The 14,762-nt window shown below is 39.9% G+C and overlaps 1 protein-coding gene across 2 annotated transcripts in view; it reads right to left on the bottom strand.

The window, feature by feature from the left end:
• Nucleotides 1-9,915: 9,915 nt before the first annotated feature.
• Nucleotides 9,916-14,762, bottom strand: part of cdh13 (cadherin 13, H-cadherin (heart)) — a 305,886-nt gene continuing 301,039 nt past the window's right edge. The window contains exon 15 of one of the 2 annotated variants that reach the window (XM_041038356.1): nt 9,916-11,014. In XM_041038356.1, the coding sequence (XP_040894290.1) occupies nt 10,818-11,014 (197 nt within the window). In that variant the 3' untranslated portion in view covers nt 9,916-10,817. Of the gene's footprint in view, nt 11,799-14,762 lie in introns of both variants that reach the window. The other variant, XM_041038357.1, reaches the window with a different exon arrangement.

Here is a 14,762-nt window from a genome sequence, read left to right as displayed (position 1 = left end):
GCAAAGAGACAGAATGAGCCCAACAGTGAAAACAAATTGGCACTCTGGGGAGCTCTGATACCTCCTTTTTGCTACCTGGTTTGGTGGGGACGACATAATAAAATACTTCAGCTGCACCAATAGAGGCTAGTCCCACTGAGGGCCGTGTGTGTGTGTGTGTACGTGTGTTGGAAGTACAAACAACAAGACACCTATCACTATGCATGTCTGTATTTGTGTGGTTAAAACGTGCAAAGGTCAAGCTGATATGCGTCACATTAATATAAATCCCCATGTTGACACTGTTTACAACATAAGTAATTCATCTTGGTTATAGTCTTTGTTGATTTCATGGGTTGCTCCCTACTTGTATTCATTATCCTCAGGGGGGCCACTGAATGGTATTAGACACTGTGGTATGTTCAAATTCACAGGCAGATGTGAGGCGTTCATGAGACAACAGCCATTTATTGTTCACTTTTTTGTTTATGTAGCAAAGCCTCAGACTGTGAAGTTAACCAACACGCGGAGGAAACACATCTCAGGGCACAGAACAATACTTATATGACTTATACTTTAATCAGCATGTGATTTTGAAAGACCACAGGGCGTGAAATGGGTCCCAGGGGAACTGGCATCACAGCTTAGTATGTTATGTTGTCAAAGCTTCCGAAATCCCAACAATGTAAAGTAGCTTAATGATAAATCCTGTGAGGCACCACATTATTAGCCTACAAAGCAAACAATTTGAATGCCTATAAACCATAAAAAAAAGAAACAAAAGCAAAACTAGACCTGCAGGCAGGTATTAACGGGGTCCAAGCCACCCGTGCAATTTGTGCCCAGGGGCCTGTTGGGGCGATGTAAGTCGGAACTGCAGGCCCATGGGCGCAATGCAAGTCTCTGAGAGCAGCACAGAGACTGGAAAATATTCCACCACGGCTGGAATGTTTCTGAGGGATATTTCTGAGAGTGTGGTTAATCTGGCCTGGAATAAACTCTGGATTTGGGGTTGAGTGAACCCATTGTCAAAATTTTGGGCTAATTGATCCCACAAACTTGCGATGCTATGAGCGACAGGTTATGCAGCACGGACTTGAACCTAAGATGATTGATTTTTTTTTTTTTTTTTATAGCATGTTTCATGATTATGCAACAAAAGTGCCACCTAGATGCCAATTGGCACAAAATTTTGCACAGAGCCTCCGTGGAGCATTGAAAACTGCTGAGTTGAGTTTCATGTTAATAGAAGTGATTGTTGCAAAGATGCAACATTTCCTGTTTTGACTGCAACTTGGAAGGTGTACCTTCATAACTTCCATATTTTTGGGATTATCAAAGTTGTTTTGGTCATGACAATCCATAAATTCTATGTGCAAAATTTCATGCAGCTCAGACTCACAGCCTAGGAGGAGCTCAAAAAAGTAGGTTTTGCATTTTTCACAGTTGTAGAAATTTTCACAGAAATGGGCGTGGCCTATATTACATTGAGGGAACTGTATGTAGCATAACTTTTGTGGGGTATGCTGTAGAATTAGTTACCAATGGAAGAATAAAATAAATGAATAAATACATAAATAGATATCTGAGAGATTACAGTAGGGTTCCCAGCACTGCTGGTAGTGGGAGCCACGCTGCTCTGCCTGCGTGGCCCCCAGCTCCCTTGGACCCCTAATGAACTTTAGCTGTTTTACATAAACATGGTACTTGAGAAGAATACAAACTCTGAATACTCTCATTCTGTCCTTGACCTTATTTTTTAACAGTGATTAGTACAGACTGGGAATGAGCTGAACAAAACACCTTCCTTATATAAGTTTGCAAAAGGTATGAGGTTTGTTCATGATTTCAGTTTTTATTTATAGGGTTTCTGTTCTTAAATCTAGCTAGTAACATATGACGGGCTATCACATGAAGGCAGATGCTGTGTTGTTGGCATCATACCCTGACATCCACAACCTCCATTTATCTTTCATTGCCTCATTTGCAAATCAAGGCCTCCTGTTTACACCTCTCTGTGCATAAGACAACACAGAAAATGAGAGATCGGTGTGTTAGCGACCTTGAAATACATCAATGACAAACTGAAAGGAGTAGGAAATTGTTAAAAAGAGACTTCACACAATGTTTTGTGTACTTATTGTTGACTTTGCAAAATGGATATTTGACTTGGAGAGGCTATTAAGAGCAATATTTACAGCACATTAGCTGTGCGCCCTTGCATGTAATAAAGGAGGCTGTTCTTTCTCAGTGGTCATTGTAGCTTCACTCTCTGACACTTTTAAGATGTCCTGCTAATGAGGATAGGGATGCCTAATGAGGTAAAGATCTACCTTTTCTGTGTGCTAATGTTTGGCACTAGCTAAGCACACTGCAGTTATACAGAGAATTAAAAAACCTCCAGACCTCCAAAAACAAATCAGAGATTGATTTATTCTGTGTAAAACAAGTAAAAATAATTGTTCAACAGTCTGGGAAATGCACTTATTTGCGTTCTTGTCAAGAGTATGACAAGAAGACTGATACTACAGTGTTTGCGCGCTAACTATGGAGCCAGAGCAGAATTAGCCTAGCTGTTTCTGCCTAGCCAGGCTAATTGTCTCCCGGCTCTGCCTGGACAGAAGTGTAGAGCTGGTAGTCAGACTCTCAGTTTCTCCCCTGGAGAGACAGGGAGTCCAGCAGAGCTTTCATAGTCACCAGAAGCACATTTATGGCCCTTTGAGAGAGGCACTGTGGGGGCACCTCTGTCGTAGCTGAGCTAGCGGCTCTGCTATGAAAGGCTCTCCGATGTGTCTGTGGGGGAGAGTCCCATGTGTTGTGTTCACTGCCAGTGCAAAGGAATAAATCTTGTTCATGCACAATGCATGTAAAAGCCATTTTTTACACTGATACAGGTATTTCTTCATGGAAAAAAAGTATCACTATCATATGCCAACAAATATCTGTGTTTATGTGTACAGCGCAAAAAACTAAAAAATAATAGCAGGGATGTAGTTCCTCCGTAAGACACAGAGAGATTGACAAGACAACAGCTGAATGAAACTCTTAAATAGCTCAGAAGTATTTCTTTCTCCATCACAGGTCTTTCATGTACTATGTGTTCCAACATCAAAACATAAACATTAAACCCTGCACAAGGCTCTCCTCTGGCAATTCATCCCTGTCTGATATTTTTATCCCCAGAATGTTCACTTCATATCCACAATACTGCTAATCCTTCAAAGACGTCTTACTTCACTACACAAAACAGTCTGTGGCAATGTTTTACACAGGTTTCACACTAGGGGACAGTTAGTCAATGAAGTTATCACAAATATATAGCTTGAGAGGATCCTCGGTCATTGATTGTTAGCCAGTTGCCAGGCAATGTTCAGATTCAGTTGACAAATAACCCCAGTGTCTAACTGAGAGGTAATGAAATGGAATAGGAGAGAGGAACTGTGTGTCTACATTGTGCTGTGGAAGGAGAGACCTTGAGAAGAAAAAAAAAACAGCTTGTTACTGCAGACTGTTAATCAAAACACATTACAGGTACAAGCTGGAAGAAAGTACCCTCATCTCAGTGCAGATCAAGGTCGAAGTTGGCTCCTTCTCGCTTTACGCCTCTTTCATCTGGAGCTTGCAGTACAGCTTGACATGAATATCCATGTCCTTGAGAAGGGCATCCCTGCTGTGTCAATGTTGATAATACAGTTGGGATTATATTTAAAGAACATATCTGGAACATACTTACAAGACTTGGGGTTAGATTAGAGTTGAGAAAGTTGAAAGTAAAGCTGAGAGTAAAGAGCAGTTTCCATTTTTATTTTATGTCATTTTGCGCAAAATCATTTTATGAACTGACGAGGAACTGTGAATGTCTGTACAGCATTTTGTACAAACCCATTCAACAGCTGTTGGAACATTTTATTAAAAAACAAAAATGTCAATCTCATGGTGCCGTCTAGAGGACAAGTAGGAGGATTTCCGGCCTGTTAATGTCTGTACAAAATTTTATGCCAATCTATCCAGTGGTTGTTGAGATATTTCAGTCTGGGCCGAAGTGGTGGATGGACTGACCAACACTGCAGAGAGGAACTCTGACGTGGCTAAAAAGCATAAATCCCATTATGAGCTAATTATTTCACAGTAGGGTATATATACCACTAATCTGCCAGGAATATTAATCATAATTTACATACTGGAAAATCTTACTCAAACACTTCTGCTGTTACCATTTTGTAAATATATTTATCTGTCAGCATTTTATGCGATCACTGTAGATGGACACAGGGGATGCTATATCATCTGTGATGAGGCACGACCACAGTGCTAATGATTTGAGTGCAAGATTTTGAATTTGTCTTTTTAGCACTGTGATGGGTGGGGTGGGCTGTGGAGAGAGGTCGCTGGCTGCTGGTTTAGGATCAGGGTGACATCTCCAGCAGATTGAGGCAGGTGATGTAACATTATCAGAGTGAGGGAAAATAACAGTTGATGGATGGAGGAGAGAAAAAAGAGACCCTTTAGGCCTGGTTGAATATATTGCCACTGTAATTACCACCAATATCGGCCAATGGCCCATTCAGGGTTTGTCATAGGTTCAGGGCGTTACTTAACCTTGCTAAGCCTAAGTAGAATGAGAGTGAAAATGATAATTGAGTGGTCATTACAGATGAGGATCTTGTGTTAATAGGTGCTAAATGATCATTCAGGAGGGATTAAATGAGTCTGAATGGCTGAGTGGGAGATGGCGGATGGAGGATATTAGTATCATTATTATTGGATAGTAGGGTTGCAATTGGCATTTCCAGAATTAAAGTTGTAGGTTATAGCTGTAAGGGGGAGATCCTCTGTGCTGGCTAAGCTATAAAGGAGCCACATCTAATTAGGAAGCAAAATTAAAATGCTCAACCAATAGATGGTTTTGTTTTGAAGCCCACACAGAAGGGGAGGACATGCCACCACGCCTTTCCAATACAACACCTTGTCTACCTTTTAAAAACTCATAAAGTTTGTTTTTTACACTTCCTGTCTTTTCTTCCTTTCGGAGCTCCCCTTGTCGTACTCTGGTGTTTCATTTCATTTCTCTAAGCTCCTTTTTACCATGAGCATCAGATATGAAACACAAGAATGAAACATGACACAGCTGAACTCAAGATGATGAGCATATGGATTTATGTGCCACTGCATCACAAGGTATTCTACGTGGGAGGTGGGTGTTAAAGACTGTACATGAACTAGAAACTGCTGTGATGTTGTTTATGCTTAAGGGTTTAATGTAAACTGCACCCATCATTTCCTCATGACAGTCCAGCGTAGGTTAATAAGCAGTTGCTTTTGAGTGCTAGCACACGTGCAGGTGTATTCACAGCAGCTTGCATCTGTTGATTTCTCATGTCTACAGCAAAGTAGGTTTTCAAACTGTGAGGTGAGAGTTGAAGAGGGAGCATGGAAGAAGAGACGTGAGGCAAAGATACTGTCGAGTCAAAGGGCGCAGGTGCATGCTGGTGTTCTGACAAATTTTGACTTGTAATGAATTTGTGTCAAAATCCATTTTCCTTCTCAGGGTCATAACTCAAATCTGAATATAAACACTTGATAAATGTATTTTTACATTCAGTGGGACTTACTTTTAAAGAGTATCATTATCTCTCATTGCAAATAAATGTCCTTAAATTTGCCCAGAAATAACAGGGAAAAAAAGACACTTCTAACTAATTTTTTTGTTCAATTTTTTTTTAAGTTTTCTAGAGTTTCAAAGTAATCCAGTGATATTTGACTCTAAATCCATGAGTACCTGGCAAGTAGGAACTGCTAATAGCTAATTTGGCATGCTTGATGTCAAAATGAAAACAATACAAGCTGAAGCTGTAGCCCACAGCTGACTCACAGACTCATGGAAACATCATACTTCCTATTTCCATCGCTCAAAGCCCCTAAATTATAGCTGAAGTTCCAAAACTCAGAACATAATTACCCCCCAAACTGAGGTAAGGAGGAGGGGGCAGTTTCCCCATTTTTGTCTGAGGGCCCCAGCCTTGATACCCTGTATCAAAACCCTGTTCTAAAGCAACACTAGAGCATGAATGAATACAGCTGACGTCTACTGAATCAGCTGTACTTGCTGTCTGTCACCTTTACTGCCAACAGAAGGTGCCATTTGATCCAGAAGATCATCTTTAAAAACTCCCATCAGCTGCTGGGATGAGTCTGACACACCCACATTCAAAAGAGTGCAAATAACAGGTTCAGCAGAATAGGCACTGATCAGTTGAGGCAGATTGACTGTGAAGTGCTCACATCTATAAATGTCAAAGCCTGAGATCCCAGATTTTAGAATAACAGGGAGCAATAACAGAATTCCAGCACATATAAACTAATTTCAAGTGTGAAGTGATGCACAAGTAACAAAGGAAGACAAAAGGGGTGTTCAGACTCGCTGCTTGTTAAAAGGGCTCGAAAAGTGAGAGAAGTTTTTGATGAACGCTGATTGCTTTCAGTAAAGTTGACAGCTACCTGTGCAGGGAGCACACATCAAAATGCAATCCAGACTTCACATACTGAGTTGTATCGCTCTGTTGTTGAATAGTCTAGAAACTGTATTAAAAAAAAAAAAATAGTCATGAATAAATAAAATGGACTTTGATTTGTGTTTTTTTTTTTTTTTTTTTTTTTAACATCTAGCTGAAATTGGGCTTCATTGTGGCACTAATGAGATACTGCATGAACCACAAATATGTCCATTACTATCACAACTAAATTATCACAGCTAGTGCCAGCATACATCAGTGTGTCTGAATTAAAATCATTTTGTTGTCTCTATGTCCAGCAGTTATCAAAGAAACAATAGAAAACAGAGCAAAAGAAAAACTTTCTTGCTGTGTCACTTTCACTCTCTTTGATTCCCTTTTTTTTTTTAACTTACTTGCTTGATTATTCACTTCCCCCATTCATCTTCTCTCCTAGAAAACAGAAATTCAAGGGTTTGAGAGGCTGACGACTAACTGCACTATAGGCTCAAATGTATCATTTGATGAGCTACACTCCTGCAACTACCTGCAACATTAAGCCATAGGCCTGGTTTGATTACACAGAACAGGACAGACCTTTCCCTGAGCTATCTTTACATATTCACAAAAATGCAACACCTTTTTCTAATTTGTTTGTGATGGTTTGTAGCATTTACTGTACCATTTGTACACTCTGATCATTGTACATTTTATCCCCTGGCATTTATGACAAGTGCTCTGAGCACCTTGAGTTCAAAACTTCAAACTACTGGAAGATAAATTCTGTGTATCACTGCTGTCTATCTATGGCACCCTATCGCAGTGGGTGGAAGGGTCAGCTGTACTGCTGTAAGGGCCAATTCGTCTTCTCAACAAAAATGAAAAGACAGAAACGGCTGGAAGTCCTTGTTGTTCCGGATACGGAACAATTTGACAGAAATCATCACACCATTAGTGGAGCACTTAGAATTTTGGGTATGTTGAAGGGGGCAGAGAGAATAATGGTGCAGCTTGATTTTAAGGCATCAACTCCTTCCTGTCCTTCCCTCTGTCTGTGATGTGGTGAGGACAGGTACTTTCCTTGACTGACTGCTTCTTGCCTCTCCAGCTGGAATACAGCGGCTGATGCAGGGAACAGGAGACTGAATGACTTGTCATCCCCTCCTCCAGTGACTACAGTACACAAAGAACCTCTGACTCCTAAAGGTGAGGTTATGCCTGAATAGAACTAGCTTGTATGACGTGGGAAATCAAAATTGTTTATAGCTGTTCCAAAAGGCCACACAGGAAGGCAGAGTGAAAAAAAAAAACTGTCCATCACAAAGAGTGGGGAAACGTTTAAATATTGGGATAATGGTGCACATTTTCAGACAGTCTGTCTTGGAAGACATTTGTTGTGTTGTACTCGGTTGTTCACGCAAAAAGTGACAGAAATAGTTCTGTCGAGAGTGAGAAAAGGGAGGTAGCGAGAAGGCCCTGACTCCTTTCTCGTCCTCGCACAGACGGTCAGTCATGGCTTGAAGTGGTTGCAAATGCTGTATTATCAGTTTTGGAACATGAACTTATGGCTCACTCTCTGTGGTATGCAGTTTGATGGCAGAGAGAACTGTAGACTACATCTGAGCTATTTAGTCTTTCTGCTGTGTCCTGCAAGACCTGTGTCCCCTGATTGTACATGACAGCTTTCGCTGCAACCCATCAGGAACACCCACTGTAGCATTGAGGGGTTGGGCTCCCACTAACTTTGACATAAGCTATGACATTGAAAAAAAATGTGCGCCTCTCAACACTGCCTGCTTATTTGTTGTAACCACAGTGGAAGATTAAACAGAACTCATCCTTCATTCCTAACAACATCACGCTCTTTTGTTGCTTTTGCTTCATGCATGTATCCCTTCGGTCCATGGACACAGGCAAAGCCATCTAACCTCGACATCCTGCCTCCCCATGGTCACTGAGGATTAATGGATGTTGAGTTGTGACAGCCTAGTTTAAACCAACACAAACGTTCGGTAGCTTGCTCTCTGTGTCACATATTAATTTCAAGGTAGTGTAGTATATTCATGTTTTTATCATTACGTTGATAGAACATCCTTTCAAAGCCCATTTGTCAGCTGTCTTGACAGTCTGCATTAATCTGAATTCGTTTCCTCACTCCCCCCGACACTAAATCGAACGATCAGTATTTTGTTATAGCTAGGTTTCTGTAACAAACCTGAACAATGTATTTTGATTCCATTAAACCTAAAAAAACAAGGTCAGCTCACATATTTCGGAAGTTAAAGTTCTAATATTCAGCCTCCAACTTATTTACATATTTATTTTCTTTAAAAAAGTTACTCAGATCTCCTCCTCATGGCTACGGGTTATTGAGAGGTTCAATCTCCTACTACCCTCACCATATCTACTCAGTTTTAGTGTCTGCACTGGTTTCAAAGAGGCTAAAACTGCCTTTATGAATCAGTGTTGAGATTTTATTGATTGCTTTAAAAACACAAAAACAGGGTTTACGTGCCTGACCTTTTAAATCCCTATGAGCAATAACTGCACCCTGAGGTGCCTGGACAGAATATTGCTTTTTATCTTGACTCAAGAGCAGTGCGCTGTCTATTACAGCTCCTATGATTAAAAACTATGTTTATAAATTGCCCTGTAATAAATATTCAGTTGTTTTAATGATAACCAAGATGCTGATGTCACACAATGCTGACTGAAACTATAATCACGCAGAAACCTCAAGTGTCAGGAAGAAAATCACTTGCCACAGAGATAAGTCTGTCTGGTAGCAACAGCTGGTTTTTTTTTTTTTTGTCAAACAAAAGGAGGTGGGAAAACAAAACAAAACAAAAAAAATGGAAATGTTAAAATTGCAACAATAGACATATTATCACCTTACAAAGTTGATTAAATAATAATATAGGCAAACAGTTATTTACTAATTACACATCCTGCAGACATGGATTAGCATTCTTCTGGAATTATATTCCTGGCAACATGAATAATGTAAGTACAATACACACTCTGGCTCCTAGCTGCTAAATTCACCACTATATTCAGTGGCCACACACTAATGTTGTCTGTTGTTTCATGTAGCATACAGAGGGTTTATCAGGGTTTCTTTTTGCCGAAAGCAGAAGCCTGTTGTGTTGGAAGCTGATGCTAATGAGAAGATGTGCTGTGGAGCTGAGGGGATCTGCAGAGTTGGGTGATAATTCTCAGTGGGTTTGTCTCTACAAGTGAACCCTTTCACATTACACATGGTCATCTTATATATTGTCAATATATAAAGTAATGAATAGTGCAGCCTTAATAAAAGAAAATGCAGTGTCAACGGTGTCAAAATCCAAGGAAATCCACAGAAGGCATTGTTTAATTTCTAAATGATCAGAGGCAGTGCAGTACAAAAACATTACAACCAATAAAGTTACTTGTATGTTACATCTAATCATTAGCTGATCAACCAAAACAAATCACTGTGGTAACCAGCCTCCAGATGTTGGCTTTTAAATAAACAAATTTTCAAAAATGTCTAGCTATTCCTTTAAGTGAGCTTGACTAAAATGCAAAAATGTTAATGACATTCTCACATGGTAACAACTGCTGTAAATGTGTGCACAACTCCTTTCACTAGAGGTCAAATGGCATTTCAGTGAACACAATTTGCAGAACAGCGTTGTGGGAATTTTCAGTAACGGCTTTATTAAATTAGTGCAAAAGACAAACGTAACTCATTCAAAATGTCATCTTTTTCTTTAAGGTGGTCGTCCACACAAATCCACACACGCTACGTTCTCTTGATGAGCGCAAGAGAAAAAAAGCGAAACTATCCACCAAAACCACAGCCTTTGTTTTCTTCTTACACATCTTCTTGTGACTTGTAATGGGAGATGGAGAGAGAGGGCAGAACTGACGGGAGACAAAATCAAACCTAAACACATGGCAGTCATCAAAACAAGACTCCTGATTCTGCAATTAATCACAGATTTAAAAGTAAAAAAAACAAAAAAAAGAGGTTACAAGAAAATAGTCAACACATCAATAGCTTTAGAAATAGTGCCTAAAATTCACAGAAAAAAAGGTTTCCTTTTTTATTTACTCACTGTGTGGGTGATCAAAGAACTTGCAATCAAAGTACATAAGTTAATCAATACTGTATATTTATACAATGGTAAAAAATAAAATATTTATATAATAGTACTTTTTTTTTTTTTTTTAGGTTTACACCGTTACTATAAAGATATACTGTTTTCCACTCCATGACAACTAATGCAATAAAAACAGAAGCAAAATCGAAGAAACGACTCCAGAGAGTTTCTGACTTTGAAGGCTTATGGCTACCACCTTGTCCTAAAAGACCACAACCACTGCAGACAAAGAAAACAGGCTTTGTTCTTTCCACTTAAAGAGGGAAACAAGATCAAACACAGTCTGTGACAAGAAAAGAAAAGAACACATCAAAAAGTCAATGCTCTTCCCTGACCAGGACAGTAGCTCAGCCTTCGCAGTGTTCCCTGGCCCACCGAGAGACAGAGAGTGGTCGATAGCTAGACGGGGAGACGGGGAAGGAGAGGCAGATAATAGTGGGGACGATGTCTATGCATTTTGGGGGAGGGGGTGTTTAAGGATGGAGCAGAAGGGAAAAGATAACAGAGAAATAGAGGTAGCTATGACAGGAGAAAAAGGGAAGGAGGAGAAAAAGAAAGCCGGGGATGGAGGGAAAAAGTTTCAGATGAAATGTGGGAAAAGACCAGAGAGTTTAAAGGTGAGGTCCAATATGAAATAGATTTATAGCTTTTGTTTTGTTACAATATCAATATACATGTTGTTTCAAGTATCTCCTACGGATGTGGCATGTTGCCATGAACGCTGCACCCTGTGTTTGTCTGCCAGTGTAACGGTGAGTTGCCAAAATGAAATACAATGAAAACTGTTTAAAAAAAAAAGGTATAATCGATTTAGGAGGAGAAGTGTAGAGAGGGGGGACAGATGGAGCAAAAAAGAAAAAGAACTGAGTCGGGAAGAGATAAAGAGATGGGATAAGACTGAAGTGGGGAAAGACAGATGCAACAAGGAAAGTAAAGATGAAGAGAAGCAGACAAGAGAGTGGCAACAGGATAAGTGAGAAATCTTTAAAAAAAAAGTTGTGCCAGTGGGGATTGTGTGTATTTTCTTGTTTGATTTGTCATGGTGAGAAGACTTCTTCTCGCTTCTTCTTCTTTTTCATCTTCTTCTTCTTCTCTCCTAAGCCTGGGTTGCGTGGGGGAGATAAGTCGTTGCTTTTCAGTGTTGCGAAAAGGACTACGGGAGGTTTCAGCAGAATCTACAGGCCTGGTTGGAGAGGAGGAAGAGGAAGAGGAAGAGAAGGAGGAGGAGGAGGAGAAGGGGTGATGAGAGGAAAAGAGAAAAGAGGAGGAGGAGAAATGTGTGGGAAGGGAAGGAGAGAAGAGAAGAGATAAGGTAAAGTCAAGGTCGTCAATCAAGCAGATCAACTGCAATCAGTTACATAGGACAGGTACTGTGTCATTAAAGATTGAGTGAGGACAGAAGAGAGAAGTTATAATGGTTCACTCTGAGGCCACCTTTAGGAAGAATCAACTACGTAACTGGCTTTAATGTGAAGGTCCACCCTGAGGTGGTGTCAGCTCGCCTTCCTCAGCATCCTTGACATGTCAATCACTGTGGCTGAACACAAGCAACTCTCCCCAGAGTTAGAGCTCAGAGAAGTGCACCGTGTTTTTGATTTACCATGCCACTGAGAGACACTTTCTGGGGTAACTACGGTGAAGATTAATTGGCTACTGACGTGTACTTGTAGAATACCTAAATTTTTACTTCAGAATGAGCTAAGTTTATGGCACCGAGGACAGCTCTGAAGCAGAAAATATGGCCATGTGTTCAACAAATTAGTCTGGACTGAACTCGCCCTTTATTTTGAGCGAGGAGAATCTGTTTCTATTCACGCAACGTAATCTTTATGAGAACCAGCGAGCTTGAAATCCAGCGTGGTTTGTATGTTAATTTTTGCACTGATACTCTGTTTTCCCTGGTGATACAGAGGTTTGAATGACTCTACAGAAAAAGGAGCAGGGTAGGGTATTTCTCTGCTAATGTGACAGTTTGTCTCATCAGTCTGGTAGAATTGCTCACAATGAGCTGGTTCGAAATTTGATTTAGCAAATACACACACACTGTCTTACATACCCACAGCAGGCACATGTACCTACACACACAGGCACAGCCACACAGGCACACACACACTGCAGTAAGAAATGTGAGAGTGTATTGATTGCCTCTGCCAGCCATCACCCTCCTTGTCTGCTCCCTATTTCTGACATGTTTGGAGATGGCTGAGCATTTGACAGAAACCCTTCTCACTCCTGCTCGCCATTTTGTTCAGCCTCTTCTCTCTTTTTTGCTTTTCCTGTCTTCTTTTTTTTTAATCTGTTTTCTGATATGCCTGGATTGGATAGGGCACTTTATGCTTCTTTATGCTATGTCCTCTAACTTCACTGAAGGACAAAGTATTTCAAGCAGTCGAACAAAGCTGAAAAATATTTTAAATGGTTATACAGGGAGGTCCAGTTACTACCAAACTGTTCACTACGAGTTCAGGAAAAGGTCACTTTGCTTCTACTAAATTCTAATTGCGCTTCAATATGGATATGAGCACTTCACTACAGTCGCTGCATACTTCACAAGTGCACTCAGGAGAGCAAAAGGCAAATCAAGGTCAGGCAATCACTGTTGAGACCTTTTGCTCCTCTGTTGAACACAGTGCACAACCTCCCATTTTTTATGTACTCTATCATGAGCATTATATAAATAAAAAGAACCAGATTTTAAATTACTCTACCAACAAAGTTCTTAGCTTTCATTTTTCATACCACTCGTCTAATTCACTTTTGTGCTAGTTCATTCACTGTGAATTAGCATAGTCTGCTGTGATTCAGTGATGTGCTGTTTGGTGATAAGCTGCAAGTTGGTACATTTTAAATAACTGCAAAGCAACAAACACTCCTGCTATAATATGTTTTTAAGTTGCTAATGTTAACTACAGTAGTTGCTAACGCAGCTTCTTCATGTGAAGCTCTACAGATTTAGTGCAATTCAGTTAGTGCAGTTCAAACTTAATTTACATAATGTTTATTATGTAGAGTTTATGTATCATTAAATTAAAATGGACGGAACCACACAAACTAGTTTTTAAGTAGAAATTAGTTGTTGCTAAATATTTACACCCAGTGACAGGCAGCAGACAAAGCTAACGTTAGCTTGCTAATAACCCATTTAGGTCTGACACTTAAATAAAATGCTGTTGATTAATTATGTAAAATGCGAATACTCTAAATTATGTTCCACAAAAATAGCACAATATACATGAAATTACATAGCATTATGCTAATACTTAACACTAAACAAGTAGCATCGGTTAGATTAGCATAATTAGAAAAGAGCTATACTTAGCTAACTTAGTGATAGATTTCTGTATTGCGGCTTCAGCTCAATTTAAGATTGATATATAACAGATGAGTTTATTTAAATTTAAATAAGTTTGTAATTATTTGGGCCTATATGCCCCTGCCACAATTGACCATGTCCGTGTATCTGACATTTCTAGTTGACTTTACAGTATACAAGTTGCCAGAACCACGCAATATGAGCAGTTTACAGTAAATATCAGTGCTTCACCACTGTTAAATTCACTTCTGATGACTGTGACTGTGTGTAAGCACAATGTAAGTATAACACCTCGGTGCACAGATGCAGCAGTTACAGTGATCAGGTGTACCATAAGCATTCTGCCTTACTTAACAGGCTTTTCTTTAAGCCTTGCCTTTTACTGCTAATCTAGCAAAATGCATGCAGAAAAATGTGGTGTAAAACAACCAATTTGGAGGTGGTAATTTGTCATAGCTAGTGTTTGTTTCTAAAGGGTTTACTGTTTTCTCCATTTCTATTGTGAGCGCCTGAGTGGGTTGTACTGTTGCTCTCTCTGCTGTGGTCACACCTCTTGTGTGCTCTGCTTGATAAGTTGGCAGTCAAGCATCAGTCACACAAACTCGTCATGCGATTTGACTGCTGACATGCCAATATGTCTTTCAGTCTTTTTTTCCTGTCTTTATCCTCAACCATCTCTGCCTCACTCTCCCTCTTTCCCCACATCTCTCTTTCTCTCTATGAGATTAGGGAGCGGTCTTGAAGAATGTGAACTATAATTTTCTCAGACATTCTGAAATGAATTGGACTATACACTTCAGAAAATTCTGAAGCGATCGAAGCGTGCCTGAATGG

This window comes from Toxotes jaculatrix, chromosome 5, assembly GCF_017976425.1.
Source record: "Toxotes jaculatrix isolate fToxJac2 chromosome 5, fToxJac2.pri, whole genome shotgun sequence".
NCBI classification, from domain to species: domain Eukaryota; kingdom Metazoa; phylum Chordata; class Actinopteri; family Toxotidae; genus Toxotes; species Toxotes jaculatrix.
Note: the sequence above shows the minus strand (reverse complement) of the source record. Positions and strands in the feature narration are given on the sequence as shown.